The sequence below is a fragment of the Peromyscus californicus genome, unplaced genomic scaffold, assembly GCF_007827085.1.
Source record: "Peromyscus californicus insignis strain IS unplaced genomic scaffold, ASM782708v3 Scaffold_4__1_contigs__length_199733344, whole genome shotgun sequence".
Lineage (NCBI taxonomy): Eukaryota > Metazoa > Chordata > Mammalia > Rodentia > Cricetidae > Peromyscus > Peromyscus californicus.
Window position 1 is genome coordinate 14,808,665 of NW_026294562.1, and position 23,753 is coordinate 14,832,417.

Consider the following 23,753-nt stretch of genomic DNA (forward strand, 5'->3'; position numbering starts at 1 on the left):
AGTTCAGAGGGGTCCTCCAGCCCTGACCCATCTCTGCACTGCCTCTGGACCCTCCCTTCCTCCCCAAGGAGAGGCTTGTGTCTCACTTAGTCTGCTTACTAGGAAAGAACCTGGGCCTCTATGTGACCCTGGGCCGACTGCCTGATGATGTATTAGCCAAGTCCTTCTCTCCCTCTGAGGGCTGCTTACCCTTGGAGGCCATTGTTCATGCCCCTGCCCCCCATCCTGAAACATAAATATGGATCAAGTAACAGAATATTTTGACTTGTGGCGACTCTGAAGAAAGTTATCAAATTATCAAAGCCTGTGCGTTGCGTTGGAATTTTGCAGACAGCCTGGCCTCTTTCAAGCACGCTGCTGCAGGGGCTCTTCCCTTTTGTGGGGTCGGGGTGGTCTTTGCCATCCCATAGGGAAGACAAAGTCTGGACAGTCCAGTCTTGGGGGGAGGTGGGCAGTAGCTCTAGGCTTTGGTGGCCGGCTGCTGATCAGTGTGGTCTGGCACAGAAAGGATGCTCTTCTAGACCCTTTGATGGGCTTGGCACAGAGCAGGCCTGGTGCTGCATCCTCCAGCAGCCATCCCAGGAAGGTTGTTCTGGGGCTGTGATTCCCGCTCTGACTGTGAACGCACTGGCCCATGCACATTTCTGCGCTGTAGGGAACACAATGCTCTTGTCTTAAAGGCCCCTGACTTACACCTCAGCATTCTTTGTAGTTCTTTGCGTCAACTCTCCAGCTACGCCCCCAGCAAATCCTGCAAGTACTTCCTTCAGCACATCTTCACACATGGCCTGAGTCTAGCCAGCTTCTTGGCTGCCCTGGGGCCAGCCCGTCACCATCTGTTCTGTGGGTCGTTGGCCTCCTGTTTGGTCTCTCAATTCTCCTCAGCTCCCTGAGATCAGATCCTGTCACCCCCATGTTCAGTCTTCTTGTCATTTAGAGTGCCAGCTGTCACCTCCCTCTGGTCACACCTATTCCTCCTCCTCGTCCAGCTCTGGTCATTTGGCCCTGTATTCTACTCCCAGACCTGCTGGCCATACACACGTTGGGCCTTGGTACTGCTGTTCCCGGGCGTGGGACGAGTCAACCCCTCACACCACTGTCTCCATGAGGACAGCCTTGTCTTCCTCCTCTGAATTTCCCAGTACTTGCTCACCCCACTGCTCCGTGTCTGTATAGAACTTAGCCCGATGTCAGTTGTGTCCTGGTCACTGACTCCTGTTAGCGGAACAGGAGTGGCCCCAGCCTTGTGTACTGGAAACTATATCACAGCAGTATTTGGTAGTCTCAAGAGCTGGGGCCTTAGGCTGGCAAGATGGAGCAAGTAGGCAAAGAGGAGCACACTTCCCGCTTCATAGAAGCCATCTGTGTTCCATATCAAGCTCTTGATTTATTATTATATCTTTTTATTTATTTTTATTTTATGTGCGTTGGTTTTTTTGTTTTTGTTTTTGTCTGCATGTGTCTGTGCAAGGGTGTCAGATCCCTGGGGACTGGAATTGCAGACAGTCATGAGCTGCCCTGTGGGTGCTGGGAATTGAACCCAGGACCACTGAAAGAGCAGCCAGTGCTCTTAAGCACTGTTGCTCTCCAGCCCCCTCTCTGACTAACATTCTACTTGTAGCTATGTGTTCTTGGCATGCTAGCATATAAAGGGGTGTGTGTGTGTGTGTGTGTGTGTGTGTGTGTGTGTGTGTGTGTGTGTACACGTGTGTACTGGCCTCGCCCCGTGGACCCCACACAATATTATGTCATTTACATCTCGGGCCACCTGAGGACAATTCTTTCATCCTAGTTAGCAAATGGTGAATCCAAACCCCACAAAGCCAAGAAGCAGGGAGGCATGTCTTAAAATACATGTATGATATCTTAGATGCCTGAGAGCAGGCCGCCCTCAGACTTCCTCCCCGGCCAGACCTCTTGCCTTGCAGTCACAAGAGGTTAGTGGACAAACCAGGCTCATGATGAGGCTCTTAGTGTGTCAGTGTGGACCCTGGTGAGGAGAGAGATGTAAGACAAAGAGCCATCCTGGGCTCTGGGGATGTCGCTCAGTGCTTGCCAAGCGTGCGTGAAGCTGTGGGTTTGATTCCACCAACACTGTGCCAAACTACAGTGTCACCCTGACCTCTGGTAAGGTCAGGGACATCCTGGACTACATGAGACCCTGTCTTCAGAAGGGGGAAAAAAAAGATGGATCAGCAAGGTAGCTCAGTGGATAAAATCCTGGTGACCTGAGTTCAATCTGGGGACCCATAACCCCCCACACACACACACTAATAAGTAAATAAGATCTTAAAATGAAACATTTAAAAGCCACACTTAAAACTAGATGGAACTCGGTTCAGACGTACCCTGGGAAGGCGGAGTTTGTTCTAACAGCCAAGGTGAACCTGGACAAGTGTGGGGTGCGTTACCTGTGCCCCCATCCCATTCCCCATAGTCATGGCCACTGGTCCAGGTCAGTGCCCTCGGGTCGCTCATGCTGACTCAGCACTCCTTGTTTGCCTGGTTTCTGCAGGAACCCTTCAGGCCCTGAGCTCTGGGCACAGGCCTCTCGGGATCATTCCTGCCTGCCCAGCCTGCCAGGGTTCTGATGAAATTCTTGAAATTTCATGGGACAGGCAGAGCCTTGCTGAACTAGTTTTTGTTCTTCAGCCTCAGGGCCACAGAGCCCTCCGTTGAGGCCCTGAACAATGTCCCAATGTTCACAGAGATTCGAGGTGAGAGGCGGTGAGGCCTGGGCAATTGAGGATCATCTTGCCCCCGCCTGCCTCGAGGGTCAACTTCTTTCTGACTCAGGGGGCTTAAGTGTTGCTGGAAAGTCCCTCTCCCAACTCACTTTGCTCTCCAGGAGGCGAAGTCCACCCCCAGCACCCCTGCCACCACCAACAATCCCAGCACCCTTGGCATGTACCCCAGCATCCCTGTGGTGGCTCTGCCCTTGGGACATAGGGCCAGGCATACAGGGAGGCAGTCTTAGGCTGAAGTCCAGTTGAGCCAGAGCACTGCACGTGGGGACAGGCTGGCTCGGGATAAGCTGGCATACAGGGATGGGGCTTTCCAGGGAAGGGGGTACAGAGCAGGTGGGTTGGGGAGGGATGAGGTCAGATGCAGAGAGACCCACTGCAGACGGGTCTAGCCTCCTCCCGTTTCCCTCTTGGCGATGGTGGTTTGTCCAGGACCAGGGGATAAAACTAGGAAGTCCCCGTAGGAGATGAAAATCACTGTATTTCCCTAGGGAAAAGACGGAGGTCTAGGGCAGAAGAAACCATCAGCCTTGCTTCAGACCCAGCAGGGAGACAGTGTAAGGCCATCATGGCAGCACAGCCAGGTTCCTGAGAGTTTGGGACAACTGCTTTTGGAGTCCTCACATTCTTAAGCCCGTTGGAACTCCAGGCCTACTTACAAGACATTGAGTCAGTTTACCTGTGACATCTTAGAGTCCGGGCTGCATTGTGGCTGGCAGCAGGACCTTGATGGCAGGAGCTTCCAACATGGCCATCCCTCTCCTGTACGTTGTACGGCTGTAGCATGGGCTGGTTAGAGGGACGGAGGCTGAGTGGGGAGCATGTCCCAGGTGCTTACCTCTCCTCTTCCCCACCTCTCCCTGGGAGGGAAATGGAAGGTGTTAGAAAGAGCCATGGAGAGCCCCTCCTGCAGTCTTCCTTAATGCCTTGGTATTTATTGAGCATCTACTGTACACCAAGAACCACACGGGCCAGTGAACTCAAGGCTCAAGGCTACCACTAGGTTGGAGTCTTGCATTAATTACCAAAGCAGAATCAGAAGCCAGCTCTGCTGTGACTTTCAGTGGATCACTTCTCTTCAAACCTCAGCTTCTCATTTTGTACCCCGATCCAAAGGTACCTCCCACCATGCTGTACAGATGGTGAAACTAAGAAATGGAAATGGAACTGGGCCTAGCTGGAGGTTAGCGTTTGGGGGCATCTCACAGAGTCCTCAGCTCTAGGGTCTTCTCTTGGGTGGTTAGGAACCCAGCTGGTCTCTGGCTTGGGAATTGGGGTAGAGAGCCAGCCTCACCCTGTGCTGGGCTGTGTCCTGGTTAGACCCTCAGCTAGGCAGCTCTGCTCATCTGTCATCTAGCCAGGGACATGGGCCACACTGTCCTTCCAGCAACCCATCCAATGTCACTGGTAATGCACAGAAAACCTCTTCATAGAAGTAGGCAAGAGAGCCAGCTGGACCTAAGGGCTATGGGTCCAAGAGAGGCATCTCCAGCTGGATAGGTGAGCCTCCCCCACCTCCAGCCATCTCCAGCTGGGTAAGTGAGCCCCCCTCCCCCACCAGGCATCTCCAGCTGGATAGGTGAGCTCCCCCCCCCCAGGCACCTCTAGCTAGACATGTGAACCTCCCACCCCCCATCTAGGCATCTCCAGCTGGACAAATGAGCCCCCCTCCCAGGGATCTCCAGCTGGATGGGTGAGCTCCGCCCTGCAGGCATCTCCAGCTGGATAGGTGAGCCCCTTTCCCCTCAGACCCCAAAGCCTTTTTCTCACCATTGCTGGCTACTCTGGATGTAACTCCCTGGATGGTGACCTCTCAGGGACAGTCCAGTCAGAACTGAACTTTAACTGGTCTCAGGCTCCTGTGGCCGGCCTTCTCTGCTGACACCAGACAGGAGGCTCTCCACCAGTTGACCATTTACAGCGTGAGGCTGGGGGCTGAAGTCTGAGGCGCAGCTTAGTCCTTGCCAAGGGAACTCACGGTTTGAGGGAGGAAGGCGCACACAGGGGATTGGTTCACCCTGTGAAGGGTATCGGAGCATCACGGGTGCCAGCCGAACCCCAGCTCCTCCTCCACCCACGTGGTACCTAAGAACTGTGTAAGTCCCAAGGCCCCTGTAACAGTGACAGCTGCTGATCAATCCAGTCGGGCAGGGAGAAGTATTTGTGTAGGTTCGTAAGTTCAGGGCCACCCACAGTGACAGGCTAGCCTGGTCATGTGGCCAGAGGCTTCCGTAAGGAGAGGGCATTCAAGACGAGACTGAGGTAGAGCAAGCTACTCAAGTAGGTAGCAGGAGGCACCAGGCCAGAGGAAGTCACAGAAAATGTCAGGAAAGCGGCTGTCTCTGAAGGAAACTTAGGAAGAAGCGTTCTGAGAGGAGGTGGGTACAAGGCAGTAAATAGCTACATTGACACTTCGGCATCAGATATGGTGACAGAATCTGGGACCTCTGGGTTCCCCTTGGCTCGGATATCCTGTGTCAGAAGTAGGTGGTTATTGCACTGGTCCAAGTGTGCAACAACTCACGTCTAATGGCTGTGAGAACTGGAAAACTAATAGGCACCGGCCTAACTGGGATGCTTGGAATCTGCCTCACTTCAGATCTGTGTGTGTGTATCTTTTGCCACCTAGTGGTGACACAGAGTATTACAGCCACCTGCAATGGTTCTGTTTTAACTATTGGTGTGAAGCTAGTGATCCCTTCTACAGATAAGGCAGCTGGCTATACCCCCATCCAAAAGGCGCATGTCTATGGAGACCCTAAAGGTGCTTCTGGAGACCTTTCCTCTGGCCTCCAGAGCCCCTGGGTCTTGCTCTGAGATGATGCTCTGAGGATGGGCGCCATCTGGTGGGTGCTGTCAGCCACAGGGAGCCTGTTCCTGGAAGTTCCCAGAAAAATCTAGCCTCCTTCCACCAACCATAATCAATCCCATCCTGCTCTCTAGCAGGTTGCCAGCTCACTTGTCCCTGGGAGTGGTGGTCCGGAGTGTGTCCAGGTGACTTCAGGTCCCACCCAGCCTAGAATCTCCATTGACAGGTTGTTAGCCCGAAGAGCCTAGCTCAATGGTGAGGGTCAGAGGGCGGGGCTTCTCCCACATGACCTTAACGGTGTATAATTTACAGATTATCAAGTTCACTTTCTTCTTATGGTTCTGGGTATGGAACCCAGCACCTTGCGTGTACTCAGCGAGTGCTCTACCACTAAGCTGCATCCAGCCTTTCAAATTGCTTTAAGTGGACGACTGATTTGATGATTAGTGGCACAGTTCCAGTTGTTTGGCCATCACCGCAATCCAGTTTCAGAGTGTTTTTACCACTCTCTTTGAAACTTGTATTATTATTATTATTATTATTATTATTATTAATTATTTTATGGGTATTTTGCTTGCATGTATGTGCCATCGGTTCCAGACCTAGTGACTCCAAGGACCTTGTTGTGAATACCACTTGAGACAAAGTAACCCCCAGAGAGATGGTATCTTGGCTTGTAGTCTGTCACACCCAGCTCTTGCAGTTCCGGTGGGGGAGGACCCCAGCGGGGAGGAGGGAGACAGCCAGTGTTAATAGTATCGACTCTGTAGGAAGCAGTAGCTCCATGCACAGGCTGGCCCGCCTGACTGCAGGAGTGCCCAGCTCCCCTTCAGCCCACACAGAGGCCACTGGCGCGCAGCAATGGGAGGGTGCTCCAAAGGTCTGAGTGAGTAAGGCATGGGTGACCTTCCACTGTGCTAAGGGTAACTCTCTAAGCCCCACCAGGGACCTATTCCTGGGGAGCCTACCTCCCCAGCTCTGACCTCGGGGCCCTCTCACCCTACTCTCCTCTCCGTGCAGCCCCTCACCCCGATTTACCTCTCTTCCCTTCTTTGTCACGGCCACCTCGGCATCTTCCTCCCAGCTCTCATCCCCAGGTCCTCCAATCCCCAGAGGCAAGGAGTGAGTGTGTGGTTTTCAACCTGAGGCCCTGGAGCCTGGCACCCAGTGGGTACGCACTGGCATCCAGTGGTACTCAGCAGATAGAAGAGCAGCTAGTTGGTGCTACCAAGAAGGTTGACCCCTACCTAGCAGAGACTAGACTGGCACTGCCTCAGGGCTTGAGGTCCGTGCCGCCTAGAAGAGGCCAGCACGCCCAGGCTGAACTGCTGGTGTGCCAGGTACAGTGGCTGAGCAGGAAGAGGTCTAACAGATTCCAAGATTCCCAGTCCGGGAGGGCAGGAACCTTGGAGAATCCTTGGGGCCCATCTACAGGAAGGGCTGTGGTGGGGAGCAGCCTTGTGATGGACCTGTATAAAATGGGGTTGAGCACCTCTACCACACAGGCACTGTCCAGGACAAGGACATGGTTTGGAAGCTGCATGGTGGAAGCGCTTGACAAATGCAAGGATCTTCTCCATGAGGGGATTTGGTAACAGTGACACTAATGATGGATTCTTCCGCATCCCCCCACCTTTGAGAAAGCAGTGTTTACTGGGGATGGGGAGGGTGGCTCAGTAGTGCCTGCCACCATTCCTGCCCCTGTCTAGGCAGAGTCAGAGGGAGGAGGTCTGTATGAGACCTAGAACTGATGGGACCCAGTTTAATCCTGGAATCTGAGGCACAGAAAAGGCTGGTACTGCCTGTTCCGGCAAAGCTAGACCTGAAACCTAGATCTTATGACCCCAGTGCTGGACCGGCCGTTGGGGTCCATCAGAGTTCCAGCAAGCCTTTTCCACTTAGGCATGCTCAGAAATGTAGCACACACAGTTGTTGGGTCATTGGGAAGCCCCCAAGCTGCCCTGGGGAGGCTCTTCCCCAAGTTTCCCCAGCAGCACAGGCCCTTGGCTGTGAGCCCCTGGCCTGCATTTCGAGCCCACTGTGTGCAATGTGGCGGCCGCCTGTCCCTTTGTGGAGCTGCCTCGTTAAGTCCGCCTCTTGGCCTGCCACAGTGAAGACATCTAGACTTGGCATTCATTCCTGTTGCCTGGGATCCAGGAGCCCCCAAGAGGCCTGTCGGGCTCAGAGCAGAGGGGATGGATTCCTGGGGACTAGGAAAGCAGTAGGAACAGCCATATCCCAGGTGTCTTGGGGGCCCAATTCTGTGACCCAGCAGTCCTATGGTCTTGGCAAAGTGGCTTTACCCACAGAGCCTGAATTTCTTCCTGTCTGTGAAAATGGCCCATCACTTCAGCCTGGCTACTTTCCCCACATCCCTCCCAAGCTTGTCCTGTCTAGCAGCCCTAACCTCCCCATCTTCCCTCAGTGCCCACCTTTGGCCATCTGTCCCAGATGCAGTTAACAGCCTGCCTGTGGATCTTGGCTCCCCTGAAAAGCCTCCATCCGGATAGACACTGGGCCAGTAGAGTGGCCCGCAGTGGAGATGGAGGGGAAGGAGGGTTGAGCTGAACTGAGCCTGGAAGCTAACTCAATTCTTTATTATGCCCATTCACTTACTCTTTCTCCCTCCAGGGAGGTGTGTCCTCTGAGTCTCATCACTTTGGAAATAATGACGTTCAGAGCTGTGTGTGACAGAGTTTATTCCTGAGGAGACAGAACACATTATCTATTCACTCCAGATAGTTAGCTCATGACAGTTACTACCATAGTCCAACTTTGTAAACCAGTGAGTTTTATTGGGGTTACTTACAGAAATGTGGGTGAGGGATTACTTACAGGAGCAGAAATGACTCACAGACAGCTGCATCACCAAAGCCCATCCCAGCATGGGTGACAGCTCAAAGCTGGAGGCAGCCTTCAGGCAGCTCAACAGGTTGAAGAATGCCCTTTTAGGTGGCTCCAGGCAGCTTGCCCAATATCTTTCTTGTTTGTGGATTGGCTTGTCTGGGAGTGGCTCTCTTTGCTGTTTACTCTTGGAGGGAGGGGCCTAGTGAGTCTGGTCAGTTTCAGGAACTTCCTGAAGCTCTTTGAGTTCCTTACTTTCTGTCTGAAGGAGCGTCTCTGCAGGATGGGATGTTTCAATCTAGGAGGAAACTTCTCCACAACAAGAGCTGTAGGGAAGAGCTGATCAGTAAAGAAGTCACTAGCCCCTGTGGTCCTCCTCTAGAATCCCTTCCTGCCCCTGCCCCTCCCCTGCCCCTGTCTTCATGCACCGCATCACCCCAAGTTTCCTCTTGTCTGCTCTAAAGCCCCAGTGCCTCCCTCTTCTAAGCAGCTCTCCCAGACCACCCCAGGCCACTCTGACCTCCCCACCTACCCTGGGAATTCCTATACAGCAAACTTCTTTTTTTTTTTTTTTTAAGATTTATTTTTTTAGCCGGGCGGTGGTGGCGCATGCTTTTAATCCCAGCACTCGGGAGGCAGAGCCAGGCGGATCTCTGTGAGTTCGAGGCCAGCCTGGGCTACCAAGTGAGTTCCAGGAAAAGGCGCAAAGCTACACAGAGAAACCCTGTCTCGAAAAAACCAAAAAAAGAAAAAAAAAAAAAGATTTATTTTTTTATGTATACAGTATTATTCTGCCTGCAGACCAGAAGAGGGCACCAGATCTCATTATAGATGGCTGTGAGCCACCATGTGGTAGCTGGGAACTGAACTCAGGACCTCTGGAAAAGCAGCCAGTGCTCTTAACCTCTGAGCCATCTCTTCAGCCCCACACAGTAAACTCTAGACAAAGCTTTATGGTGTCCAATCACAATTTGAGTTCTCTTTGCTTTCTTTCCTTAGATGTTTGTCTTCACTTACTAACTAGATGGTGTGCACTTTAAGGCAAGACAGTGTTTCTTTGGCCACACTCCTGCTTCAGGCATGGGAACAAGTCCATGACAACTTCTCAGTTAAGATGTGGGTGAAGAGTGGACGTTGGATAGATAACAGATGTGTGATAGATGAAGGGTAGAAGATGGAAGATGGATTGGTAGTTGATAGATCGACATGAATGGGTGGTTGATAGATCGACATGAATGGGTGGATAGACGTGAATGGGTGGTTGGTGGATAGACATGGATAGGTGGTTGACAGATGGACATGGATGAGTGATTGACAGATGGACATGGATGGGTGGTTGATAGATTGACATGAATGGGTGGTTGGTGGATAGACATGAATGGGTGGTTGGTGGATAGACATGGATAGGTGGTTGACAGATGGACATGGATGGGTGATTGACAGATGGATATGGATGGGTGGTTGACAGATGGACATGGATGGGTGGTTGACAGGTGGACATGGATGAGTGGTTGACAGATGGACATGGATGAGTGATTGACAGATGGACATGGATGAGTGATTGACAGATGGACATGGATGAGTGGTTAGTGGATAATGTAAAATGGATGGAACATGGATGACAGTTGGAGGATGGATGGATATAGGATACATGAACAAAGGACAGAGAACGCCTCCAAACATGGAAGGGCCTCTTTGACATCCTCTATGGGGACTTCATAGTTGAACCCCATCACTGTATTTTGTCCCTAACTCTTCTACATCCTTTAGAAATCCATGAATCACCTATGGCCAAGAGGTAGCCGGCCAAGTCGGTAACAGGATGTCAGGTACCCTAAGGGGGAACTTGTACTACTCCATGGCAGTGGGCCTGCCCCACGTCCCCTTTTCTAGGAGCTCAGCTTTGTGATTCTTCCTCCCCGGCCTCGTTCATAGACTGCTTGTCAGAGTCTTCCACTGGGTGGGACTCCTTGGAAGGTGCATAGGAAGAATCAAGGTCTGTTTGTGCTCATGACCCTAAGTTGGCATCATGTGTGATGGGGCCAGGGTCTTACAGCTCTGTTGCCACCAGGGGGGCCACTCCACACACACACACTGCAGATTAAGCCCTTCTTGTGAGGCCACGCTTTCAGTTGGAATCTTTTCCATGTTCCAGTCTTTTCCACCTTAGCCGAATACCATGCTAAGAGCTTTGCACATTGTCCATCTTGACCCCCACGACTTGGCAAAGCAAGAATTGGTTTAGCTCCTTTATAACTGAAGGTTCAGGGAGCTACAGAGTGGCAGGCAGATGGCTGGACCAGGCTTTGAACCCATCTCTCTCCTCGCTAGTTGTTCTGAGGCCCAGACATTGTGGAGCCATGCCTGAGTGTCAGCCACACGCAGAGCCTGTGCCCACTGTGGTGGGACAAGCCAGAGGAGGCAGGCAGGCAGCACTTTGACTTTTCTCTGTGGACAGAGCAGCAGAGACTCTTTGGGAAGCTCAGGAGACAAAGCAAAATCTGTCTCTCTCTCTCTGGTGGGGGGTGTCTTCTGAGGTCTATGATGGTCATAGCATCCAGCCCCTCTAGGACACAGGCTGGAGGACCCAAGACCCCTTTCTTCCCCCGAGGAATTCAGCTTTTTCCCCCAGAGCAGGAATCTGGCCTCTCTGGGCAATCCACATGGTCACAATGGGGCCCATTCTCAGAACCCTGGAAAAGGCAGGCCCTGCGGAGAAAGGCCAGATTCTTGTTGGACACAAGAGCCTTCAGTGCGGCAATTTAGACCAGGACACAAATGGGGGCATAGAATGGCATCCATGCTCCCTCTGTTTTGCCCGGAGGTCGCTGCCTCTTGAGACCATGCTGTGTAAAAGCTTTCAAAAGTCAGAACAGAAACCCAGCTCCAGGCTATGGGGGGGGGGGGGGGCGGGTAGACAGCTCCCAGAGCTCTGCAGACCTCAGCTGACCTGGGGTCCCTTTGCTCAGATACTCTCGTTTGGTTTCTAGAAGAACATGCTCCTTCTTTCTCTGTGACTCTCTTGCAGAATCGGAGTCTCGCAGCAGCTCTGTCTGCTACTCAGAGTAGCCTCCTTCTATAAGTGGAGGAATGGAAACCCAGAGAACTCGTCAGTGTTTTTAAAATGCCCCTGCCAATTAAGAAACGCATCTCAGCTGAGGGGTGGTGGCGCACGCCTTTAATCCCGGCACTCAGGAGGCAGAGCCAGGTGGATCTCTGTGAGTTTGAGGCCAGCCTGGTCTACAGAGTTGGTTCCAGGACAGCCAGGGCTACACAGAGAAACCCTGTCTCCAAAAAACAAAGCAAAACAAAAAGAAGAGGAGAAGAAGAAGATCTCACATTACAACCCAACACAGGGAGACAGACAGACAAACAGGTAGACAGATTACTGAAACTGACATTTCACAAAACATCCTTAACCATAAATGACTTGAATGGTTTCTAGTCAGTTCTACCCTTTAGAAGCGCTTGGTGAGATCTGTCACAGCAAGTTCGCGCTCACTGACAGATGAAGGCTTGTCACTTGAAAAGCTTTAGTTTGGCTGGGAATGGTAGGTGCTGGGAATGGTAGATGCTGGGAATGGTAGGGTGCTGGGAATGGTAGGCGCTGGGAATGGTAGATGCTGGGAATGGTAGGATTCTGGGAATGGTAGATGCTGGGAATGGTAGGATTCTGGGAATGGTAGGCGCTGGGAATGGTAGGCGCTGGGAATGGTAGGCGCTGGGAATGGTAGATGCTGGGAATGGTAGGTGCTGGGAATGGTAGGTGCTGGGAATGGTAGGTGCTGGGAATGGTAGATGCTGGGAATGGTAGATGCTGGGAATGGTAGATGCTGGGAATGGTAGGCGCTGGGAATGGTAGATGCTGGGAATGGTAGGATTCTGGGAATGGTAGGATTCTGGGAATGGTAGATGCTGGGAATGGTAGGCACTGGGAATGGTAGGCGCTGGGAATGGTAGGTGCTGGGAATGGTAGGCACTGGGAATGGTAGGCGCTGGGAATGGTAGGTGCCCCTGTGATCTCAGCACTTTGAGGCACAGACGAGAGGATCAGGAGTTCAGAGTCATCCTCAGCTACATAGTGTGTTTAAGGGCCAGCCTGGCCTACATGAGATGGCCTCCAAAAGAACACCCCAGCATTCTTTAACTAATTAAAAAAGCTTTTTGATCCCAATTCTCTTTCCCCTATCTTCCAGTTAGCAGCTACAGGGGTGCTCTACAACACCCAACTGAAAACAGAAAGTTTAAGTGGCTTGTCCAGGCCACCAATCCTGACGGCAGAGCCGAGCCCAGAACCAGGCTAGTTGATTTAGGGCCACGCTGTCACAGCCTCTCTCCTGCCTCCATCTTCTGGTTATCTCCCTTTCCTAGTCCAAAAGTTTCCCTCCAGCCGGACTCAGAGCACGTCCCCCTTGCCCCTGATCCCTCCTGGATTTCACAGCTGGACCTTCAAACTCCATCCATCCTGGCCCTTCACCAGACCACCTGTTCACACACTACCAGATCCGTTTTTCCTTTGTTGTGAGCTGCTTGTCCCTGTTTCTAGAGACTTCCCCCTTGTTCCTGTCCTGTCCTGGGATTAAAAGGGCCTTGTCTTTGAGGGTACCCTCCTTCAGCCCTGGATCTCTGCTGTGCTTGAAGTGTTGATTGTCTGGGAATGTTAGCTCCCACCTTGGATTGTGTACCGTTGGTACCCACCTGCGTCACAGACCTGCACCACAGACCTGTGAACCAGGTTCCCTCGTGCCTGCGTATAAGGGCCCTAAGGTCACACGGCAGCAGCTTCCAAAGCTTACAGGATGATGAGTGGTTGAGATCCCCACAGTCTCTCCTGGACTAGATTGAGCCCTTCTCAGCCAAGGTTATATCCGATGCAATCTTCCCAGTCCACCTAGTCTAAGGAGTGCCTGTGTCCTAGCTCTCAAAGTCACCCCAGCCAGCCATCTGCCACGGAGTCTGCTTCTCCTGAGCAGGTCTTAGCAGCAGCCGCGGACCTGCAGACGGGCACCCCAGGCCATGCAGCCAAAGTCAGCCAGCATCGGGATGGAAGTGCGGGCTTGTGCCCATGCCAAGGCGCTCACTGATGGGAAGGAAGGAGAGAGGAAAGGAGGCTGTGGCTGCTGCCAGATTCTGCCTACCAAGGATACAGCAACCTTCCTCAGGGCCACCCCAGAACTTAACTCCCCTGACTCTTCACTCACCTGCCTCAACTACTCTTCCTGGCTTCCCTTTCACGCTGAGAACCTTGATGGACAGGGGTGACCACCTCCTTTTCCCAGCAAGAGTCCAAAGCCAGCTGGTGGTATGTCCTCTTTTTGCAGTCCAGTTCTTAGGTCCTGGTGCAGTCCCACTGGAGCACTGTGGGTCAGGACTATCTGTCTAACCCCGGGATCCCTTAGGACCTCAGTCTCCCCATCCGTAAAGTGGGTTAACATCAGCTCCACCTGCCTCAGCACTGAAGACCAAATGCTAGGAATCTCCAAGAGTGTGGGATAGGGAGAGGAACTGTTTTGTGTTACTTTTCCTCAGGCTGTGATAAAATCCCACAGAAAAAGCAATTTAAAGGTTTCTTTGGGCTCACAGGTATAGCCCATGAGGTGGGTGAGTCCAGGGCCTCATCTTGAAGCCCCTGTTACAATGTATCCACACACAGGAGACAGAGAGAAAGGAATGCTTATACCCCGCTGACTTTCTCCTTTTTATTCACCCTGGGGACCCCAGCCCACAGAACGGTGCTGCACGCACTGGTTGGGTCCTCCACTCACTGAACTCTCAGGGGTGGCTGTTGCTTGGCTTCCAGAATAGTCTGTGCAACAACACTGTATACTCCATCCTCCCCAAAGCCTTGGTTCTGTGACTGTCCTCATTCTGTGACTGTGACTGGCTGTGGCTGTCCTTGTCCTCTGGGTGGAGAAGTTGAGGACTGAAGTTGTTCAGGGTCACCACCACAGCAAACAGCCTAGCTTTGAACCAGAGGCTTTGGCCTCACGTGCGCTCAGTTGCATCTCCCCAGAAAGGTGATAAACAGTGTGACTCTCCTTTTGCAGACACAGATAGAGAACTGAAGGGGGAACTCAGCCTTCTCTCCTGCGGTCCACCCTGTGGGCCACGGGGGAGCACTGGCCCCCCTGTGCTCCCCGCCAGCACCATGTTCCAGTTTCCTTAGTACAGTCCGTGCCTGTGGTCTTAGTCACCCCGGCCAGCTAGAAGGCTCGACAGCCTGATGGAGCTTGGGAGGCCTTTCCAATTACATTAGCTTCTGGCATCGCGAAAGGGAGATGCTAGCCTTGCCCTCCCTCCTCGGCTCCTTCCTGTGGCTCCCTGGGACTTAGTGACTCAGCAGCAGGTCAGAGGCAGGCTAGACTGTGACTTCCAGGGAGGGGAGTGTTGTCGGGGCAGCGACTCTCATCACCAACGGAAGACCCCAATTGAGTGAGGGGGGAATCTGACCCCAACAGAGGGTCCCCGCTCTCCTGTCAGGCCAGAACTGATTGAGAGGTGGGTGTGCCTGCGGTGGGGGAGTCCTGCCTTTTCGTAGTCTGGTATGTGAGGGATGGGGGAGTCCCAGATACCTAAGCTGCTTCTCAGCACATTCAGCAGTTAAAAATACCAAGTGGCTTTGCTGAAAGGTGCCCGACCGGAAACCTCCGAGAATTTCCTATTAGGGCAGAGCCTTCCTGGGCTGGAGGCCAGGCACCTTATGGATTCCTCTAACTGCCACCCTACCGTAGTTCATTTGTGACCCAGTCTCCCCTTCTACCCAGGGGTTTGTCAGGCCCCAGGGTTCTCCCTCTACTCCTGCACCCACAGCTCCAGGAGGGTGGGGCTTGAGAGTTTGTGTGTAGCCTCAGAGCTCAACCAGGGTTCCCGGTTTGGGGCCCAACCCAACCAGAGCCACCCATTGACTGATTTTGGCCTTGCCCTTCTCACCTGAAAGGAGAGACCGTAGCACTTACAGGGAGAGAGATCCAGGAACCCTGGGTGGGGGGCTCCAGACTCGGATGGTGGGACAAGGCCAGAGGTTCTGTCTGTAAGCTTTTTGGGAAATTCGAACACATTGCTCCTACTTCACACAACTATCCTGAGGGAGTGGCTGGGGCCCGGTGCTTACGCAACCCTGGCCCAGCCTCAGGATCCCAAGGAAGCTTGTTGGAAACACAAGACAACCAAGTAGGTGTGGGTGGCTCCACCCTGGATTTCTAGCCAGCTTTCTAGATGATTCTATCGAATGGTCAGCCTGAGCTTCACCAGTGTGGTGCTTGGTGACATATGTCTCATTCCTTCGTTCCTCCGTCCCATGAGGACAGCTTGCCTGCCTCCTCACTGGTGCTGCTGACGCAAAGACAGTCTCAGGCAGCCTTTAGCATGGAGAAGGTAGCCGTTGAAGCGAGAGAACTGCTCCTGCTTGGCCACTGGCAGCCTTGGGAATGACCAGTGGACTGTGGAGTTCTAGAACCCAGCAAGCCCTTTGGGAAAATGGTGGCTCTGAATTGCCAGCCATGTCCTGCCCTTCCCCTTGGTCAGCCTCGGTGGAAAATCTTGGGAAAAGAATTCCTCTCTGGGTGGGAGACAGCCACTACATAATAATCCTTTCCCTGCTGGGAGTTCTCCCTACATCTGAACATCAAGGGGGCACTGGGAGGCGGGCTGGGGCTCAGTCTCTGCCAGCTTTCCTTCTGCTTCAGCAAGCTTTGGGTACTATTCCTCATGAAACACCATGAGTGAATTGGGGAGGAAAGGGTTTATTTGGCTCACTCTTCCACATCACTGAAGGAAGTCAGGACAGGAACTCAAACAGGGCAGGAACCTGGAGGCAGGAGCCGATGCAGAGGCCGTGGAGGGGCGCTGCTTACTGGCTTGTTTGTCCAGGGCTTGCTCAGTCTGCTTTGGTATAGAACCCAGGACCATCACCCTGGAGATGGCCCCACCCACCATGGCTGGGTCCTCCCCCCTCAATCACTAAGAAAATGCCCTACAGGCTTGCCTGCAGCCTGATCTTCTGGAGGCCTTTTCTCAGTTGAGGCTCCCTCCTCCTGATGATTCTGTCTTGTGTCAAGTTGACATACAACTAGCCAGCACATCAGGGGAGCAGGATGAGAGCCCTCCCTCGGAGAGATATACATTTGTGTACCAAGCCCTGCTCTCCACCCTTCCTAACAGTGCAACCTCTGCCCGGGGCCCTGCAGCTTTTCTTCTTTCCGGGGACTTCTGAACCACAAGCCCTTCCTCACATGGGTGATGCTGCTGGGCAGTGAAGGAGCCTCATCTCATTCACTGGGGGGTTCCAAACTGGACAAGAAGGAGGGGAGGCACATGTCGTTCATTCCAGGCCTCCGGAGGCAGAGGCGTGCAAAAGTTCAAGGCCAGCCTGGACTACATAGTGAGGCTATCTCAGGAGAAACAAGAAGTGCAGCTTCCCAGGCCCTGCCCGATGGAGTGAGGGCAGGGCCGGCACCTCTGCCTGTGTAGGCCAATCGCCTTTCCTGTTGCCTAAAGCCATTTCCTTCAGGATCTCAGGGATCTGAATCTGAGAGTCTCTCCCTATGGGCTGCCTGCCTGCCCTTCTCAGTGAGACCCTCCTCCAGGGAGCAGATCCAGCTAGCTAGTTTGCTTGGCCAAAAATAGGTAGCAAGTGGCATTTTCTTTGGTCCCCAGGAGGGCAGTTCCTCTTGTCTCCAGATAAGTCCCAAGCTGGCTTCTGCGCTGTTCCTTGAGCATTATCAGAATGCAGATTTTAGGAATTCCACGAGACTGGGGGAATGGAAGGTACAGGAGGAACAGCCAGCTTTGGGGAGCCTGCCTCTGCCTAATACTGAGTGTAGGTCTACGGGAACCCAGAGAGCAGAACTGGGCAGACTCCAAGCTGTCCCTTCAGGGCAGAAGGAAGGTGGGAGGGGCTATCTGACTATGGGTACCAGCAGTTATTTTAAGTGACAGATTAGAACCCAGTACTCCCTTTAGAAGCTCAGTCTCCATTCCTACCACTCCCAGCTTCCTAGGCACCTCTGCAGAGTGCCCAGAAGAGAAAGCCCAGTGTCAGCCTTTAAAGAAAAAGAACTACAGGTGCTATGTTCCTGAAGGCCATGTTTGCCCATTACTTGTGCCAGTCCCAAAAGATGGAGTGGTTTAAAGCAGCTAGTGTGCCTTAAGGGCGCCGTGGGTGGGTGGGGGAGGACAGCATTGAATCAAAGGGTCAAACAAACTAATTGCAGGAATGAGAGCCTGCTGGGGAAGTCGCTACCAGGCGGCTAGCAACGCAAAATGGTCAGAGCCAGGGTTCTAGCGATCACCCACCCTCCTGGTAGCCTCAGTTTCCCTGTTTGGCAGGCCCGCTGGAATCTGATAGCTCTCTCGAATCTATCGAGGATTAGGGAAAGGTGAGCCCCTTTGGGCAGGCTGGGGCGCGGTCAGGGTGCGGGCTGCAGAGCGGCAGGGCGGGGCGAGGAGGCTGGTCCTGCCGTGGGGAGGCCGGGCTGCCGGGGCGGCGGGCGGGTATCAGCAACGCGCAGTGCGTGCAACTGCGGAGCGCGCGGCTCCCTGAACCGCGGCATCACATGAGCAGAGGCGCCGGGAGCGGTCGCAGCCCGCCGGTGGGCGCCCCCGTAGCTGCAGCCCCGTGCCCCCGCCCGCCCTAACCATGTCTATTTGTTGTTGTTTCTTTTTCAGAGATTATGGCAGTTCCAAGAGGAAATCAGGTAAGGGAGTCTCGGCGCTTTTCTTTCTGACCACCCAGCTGCATGCACGCGTCCCTCAGATCCTGCGCAGGACTTTCGGGGGAGGGGGGAATGCCTTCCCGGCCTGCGGCACTGTTGGTCCTGCCTGTCCGGGAACGCATCCATTGCCCCTTCCCTGTCCCTTCCTCTCTAAGTTCTCTACCACTCACACCTTCATTCTCCTCCTTAGTCCCTCTGACTCCTTGATGGGAGTAGGGTGCATGGGGTAGGGGGTGTCTCGGAAATGGCCTAAGCCCTGCAGCATCTGCAGCCGGATCCTGCACCCCAGCTGCAGGAGCCACTGCTGGGTATTGCTGTGGCTTTCCCGTTCATCCTTCGCGCTGCGCTGGAGGAGTTTGTGGATAGGCAGGGTCTTCTGCGTGGGAAAGTGAGAGGGGACCGAGAAGGGGTTGGTTGTTCTTGAGAGACTTGGCTTTGCTGCACCTTACCACTGGCCCGAACTCCACCCCAGCTGTGAGCTTGCGCTGCTCAAGGTTGTGGGGGTCCGCTGCAGCCTAGAGTGGTTTGCAGAGTCAGACGTAGTGGGCGCGCGGGGGAGGGACGACGGGGTGGGGGGCGGGGAGCGGCAGGTGTAGGTGCTCCCCAAGCAAGACCGAGGTTGTTCTCTGGCGCTGTCCCAGAGGGTCAAAGAAGATTCTTTCTGGGTGGGGGAGGCTTTCCCAAATGGCACACGCCTGGGTGTGGGTGGGGTGTAGTTAGTTGGGGGAGGATGATCTTTTAAAGTTAGTGTGGCGAATTTTGGGGTGCAGGGCTGAGGCAGACAGAGCGAGCTACTCTGGCCCATGTGTCTCCTGTATGTGTCGTGGTGGGACATCATGGATAGTCTCCTGAAGAGTTTGACCCTTGGGGATGTGTTCAAGGCCCCTATATCTCAATGGGGGGGGGGGGCTGTGGGCCAAGTAGAGGCTTGCCTACCGCCGCGATGGTTGGGAATTGAGGTGGAAGTAATTGTATTCTGTGTCCTTGTAAATATAGGTTTGGATGTGTTGGGTGTACAAATGCTATCTTGTGTCTGGATGTGGGAGGCCATGTGTTGGGTTGTGCGGACCTGGGTGGTCCTGCTGATAACTGTGCATAGGCTGGGTGTCCTCTGTGTGCTATAGGCCGAAGCCTGTGCAAGCATGCTTGTGTACTTAGTTGTGGGGTAGGATATGGTATACACATGACTGACAGCTGTGCCATGGTATCTCGGGTATACACTGCAGCAGAAGGGCATTTCTTTTTGTGAAAAGGGGGGTGAGGAGCCTGAAAAGTTTTGTCGTTAACACTGCTGGCCAGAGCCCAAAGGGAGAACTGGAGGGGCAAAACTGGAGTTGTGATAACCAAGACACTTGCCCTGAACCTCTTCAAGTCTAGCGCACTCATTCATGTGGAACTTGAGCTTCCTGTTGGGCTTTGGGAAGTTCTTGTTGTAGTTTCTTCATTATGCTTAAAACAATAGTGATGAGAATGCCTGTCTCATGTAATATAGGATAGCCCTTAGCACATGGTAAAATCATAATGCTATGTAATAATGTGTCTATAATACTCCATATAGTACTGTATGATACTATAGCGGTAGTGGATAGCCATTATCCTTGTGGGCCTCCTGTTTTAAGTTAGGGGTCCTGCCCACTCCCCATGCCACACTCAGGCTGCCTCCTCAGTTTCTCTGCCTTCCATCTCCATCCAGGAAAAGGACGGATGAGGAAATTTAATTTACATTAGTATGCTTATGGTAATGGCCTCTTAATGTCATGGTTAAAATGGCAGACTGGAGCCAGGCATCAGGCATTGGGAGCCAGACTCTTTCCCCTGTGACTCATGGGAGACTCCTCCCTCTCGGGACCTAGTCTGTCTTTGTAAATTAGGGACATTTACATCCACTTTGTGGTGGTTAACTATTTTTGTTTAGACCGTTATCTTTGAATGTCCTTAGATGGGCCATGGTGCTTGGTGAGGGCTTTTCATTTGTGTGTTTCTATCATGTTGTTGTTGTTTAATGAAATTAACATTTAAATCAGTGAACCCTGAATAAATCCTATTACCCTCTCTAATGTGGGTGGGCCTTATCCAATCAGTTGAAGGCCTTAATGGAACACACAAGCACGCACACACGCATGCACTCGCCAACACACCAACCAGGAGCTCTGCTGTAGCTTGCCTTTGGACTTGACTACAGCTGGTTCCCAGGCTCCTCCCTGCTCTCCCTCATCACAGACTTGGTGCTCACTAAGCTTCCAAAGTCACATGAGCCAATTTCAAAAATAATTTTTTTCTCTCTATGCACATCATGTTGGCCTGTTTCTCTGGAGAACTCTAACACACACTTACGTGGCAGTAATGGTATCAGTTGATATCTGTGAGTGTGGTTAGATCATTGCCTGCAGCGGAGAAAACAGTCCTGAAGGGCTAGCCACTGTTACTCAGTGAGCGCTCAGTGCCCAGAACTTTACATGTGTTCCTTCACATTCTGTCGGCCACACCGCATGGTGGCTTTTGCGAGAAGAAACCTAAAACTCCAGTCTGCTGACGGCCCATGGCTCTGGGCACATGCAGAATCAGGGTCCAGGTTTAGAGCTTACCCTTGCTCTACAGGGAAGCCTCTCAGGGTCGCTCACACGGAGGAGGTGGGTACCGTTTATTGTCTTTGCTTTCCAGCCTCGTTCCAAAGCTTGCTCTACCTCACAAGACCCTTGGTGATGATGGAAACGAGTGAGGACACTCTTCTAGAGACACGTCTGGCCATAGGGGCCAGGTTGTCCTCTGTCTCGTGCTCAGAGAGCAGGTGCATGTCACTTAGGACTTCCGAGGCAGAGCTGGGGTCCGAGTGCTCATTTGGCATGTTCAAAACCTTAGGTTTGATCCCCGCACTGAATAAACCCGGTTTGGTGGTCTGTGCCTGCAACCTCACCACTCAGGAAGCATAGGTAGGAGGATCAGAAGTTGCGGGGCATCCTTGGCTCTACAGTAAGCTCCAGGCCAGTGTTGGTTACATGAGACTATGAACTATTTCTAGAATTCCTAGAAAGAAGCTGTGGCGGCAAAGGCTGATTGACTGGATGGAACGTCAGTGGTGTGGAGAGGTTGGAATGTTTCGAGTCCAGAGTCTAACTGTCTTTGGCTCATCTTTAGCCTTGTCAATAGCCATTTATCGTCCCCCTCTGTATGTGACATTTTTGTGACCATTAGGTAAATATTTGGAATATATGAACAGAATCCTAGTTCCCACCAACCAAAGGGCTAAGGGTACTGTCCGATATTTCCGAAGCCTATAGCAGAGCCCCCCCACACCCCCCTTCCCTATGCATCTGTTGCCGCCTGCTGACCTGATGTACTCAATGCATTTGAAAAGTGTGCTACTTTATGACTTTCTTTACTCCTGTCACTGTAAACAGTTCACAGAATTGCTGCCTCCTTGGAACATGTTGCTTGGGGAAAGCTGGGTTGTTGTTCTTGGGCTGTGGTGACTCATCCCCTTTGGGGTGAGGGCTGCTGCTTTAGTTGAAAAGACCCACCCACCCACCCTCCCCAAAAAATAAGTAAAAATAAATAAATTTTAAAAAAGCAAGGTGTGGGCAGAGCTGGGGAAGACCAATGTCAGGTGGTTTCCAGCCTCGTGGAGGTGGTGGCATTTGACCTTGGACAGAGGAAAGCGTGGTATGACCTTTATCCCCATCTCTCCCACCATACCTGCTCCCTTCTAAATCTTTCCTTGCCAGGACTCGGGCCCTCCCTTCCTTTGCCTATCAGCTGGACCTCCAGGTCCACCCACCTCTCCCCGTTGCCCTCCACCTCTCCAGGAAGACCCCAGCTGCCCAAGTAGCCCCTTGGCTTCCGCCTTTACCCCCTGCAGTTGCCACTCCTCGTAGCACCACTAGGGGGCACTCTTAAAGTGCATTCCAAACCTGCTGAAATTCCCCAGGGGACTTCCATGCGGTGAAGAACAACTCCTTTTTCTGGCATAATTGACCCCTGCTGCCTTTCTGACCTGGGCTCTGTCCCACACACTCCCCACCCAGTCAAACCTGTTCAACCGCCTGGTCATCCTTGTTCCTCAGACATCAGGCTCATTCCTTTGCATGGGGTTTGTACTTGCTGTACCCTCGGCCTGGAATGATCTTCCTCCATTTTCCCCACGGCTGGCTCCCTCTTGAGATTTTTGCTGTGTTGTTTACCATCTCAGAGAAGCCGCCCCAACCTCACCCTCCCAGATCTCAGCTCCTTCCCTGTTGCTAGTTTAGTTGTCTTGTGCATGTTCTTGCTTCCTGGCTGACCATCTCCTGACACCTTGAAACCTTGGCTGAAGGGTGTGCACTGGCACAAGCCTCAACCACTTGTATGAGTCCCTGGACCACCCTGGGAGAGTCAGGAAAGGGTGGCCTCTCTCCGGGCAAGCAAGCTTTTTTGATGGAGCCCGGCTGTGTGCAGCGTACGGCACAAGTGTCTGAGTTACAGAAATATGCCTGCCGTTTGGGAGTTTGCGGTGATGAGCTGCCATGGGAAAGGTGCTGTGTGACAGAGGGAAGTGCTGGAGCGACATGGCCAGTTGACCAAGTAGACAGCAAGTGGGAAGGCCCAAGGCCTGTGAGAACATGCCAGCTCCTCAAGCAGGCCGGGGGCAGGGTGGAGAATGAGCAGGGTGAGGGGTAGGTGTAAGCAGGGATGTGTTCTAGCTAGGAGAGGAGGTGGGGTGACACAGACATGGGGTCCCACCGGCCATTTCCTCTGGGTGAAATGGGGAACACTGAAGGGATGGGGTGGGGCAGAGTGATGTGACTTGGTTTTCGAGCTGGTGGTTGGAGATCCATAGAGTGGAAAGGGTGGCAGCATCTGGTGGGTTTGGTGATTGCGTCTGGGAAAGTGTGGGCGCTGGACAGCGTCAGTCAGATCTCTCCATGTCCTGGTTTGTGTTCTAATGCCGTGACAAAACATTCTGACTGAAAAGTGACTTGGGAAGGAAAGGGTTCATGGGGCTCACACTGTAGTTCACAGTCCATCCCTGAGGGAAGTCAGGGCAGGAACTCCAGACAGGAACTGAAGCGGAGGCTGTGGAGGGGTGCTGCTTGCTTGCCTGCCCCATGGTTCTCTCAACTTCCGTCTTTACACAACTCAGGACTACCTGCTCAGGGTGGCACTGTGCACATCAATTGTTACTCAAGAAAATGCCCCCCCAGACCTGCCCACAGGCCGGTCTGATAGAGGCGCCTTCTCGGTTAAGGCTTTCTTCATGAGACTCTAGCTTGTGTCAAGTTGACAAAAACTGACCAGCACCCTCGAGTTTCCTGTCTCGTGCTTGTCAGTCATGTGACCTTGGACACGCTCCTTCACCTGGAGCTCACCTGTTCTCTTGTACCAGTCAGAGTTCAGCTGGAAGAACAGAAGCAGCAGAAGACAGACAGACAGAGATTTATTGTAATTGGGTGTGATGTAATTCCGGCACTCAAAAGGCCGAGTTCAAGGCCAGCCTGGACCACCTAGGGAGGGAAGGAACCAGGGTGCCTGTGTGGCGGTGGGGGTTGTTATAAGGAACTGGCTTACACCCTGGCCGGGCTGTCTAGGCCAGCCTGAACCCATACGGCAGGTCTGAAGAAAACAGGTTGGACCTTAAGCCCAAGCTGGAGCTGCTGTCCAGACGTGTGG

At 53.0% G+C, this 23,753-nt stretch overlaps 1 protein-coding gene across 3 annotated transcripts in view; it reads left to right on the plus strand.

Moving 5' to 3' along the window:
* Window positions 1–23,753, plus strand: part of Sh3pxd2a (SH3 and PX domains 2A) — a 213,404-nt gene that overhangs the window by 110,804 nt on the left and 78,847 nt on the right. For all 3 annotated transcript variants that reach the window (XM_052760845.1, XM_052760844.1, XM_052760847.1), the window contains exon 6: window positions 18,064–18,092. In XM_052760845.1, coding sequence (XP_052616805.1) covers window positions 18,064–18,092 — 29 coding nt within the window. The remainder of the gene's footprint in view (window positions 1–18,063; window positions 18,093–23,753) is intronic.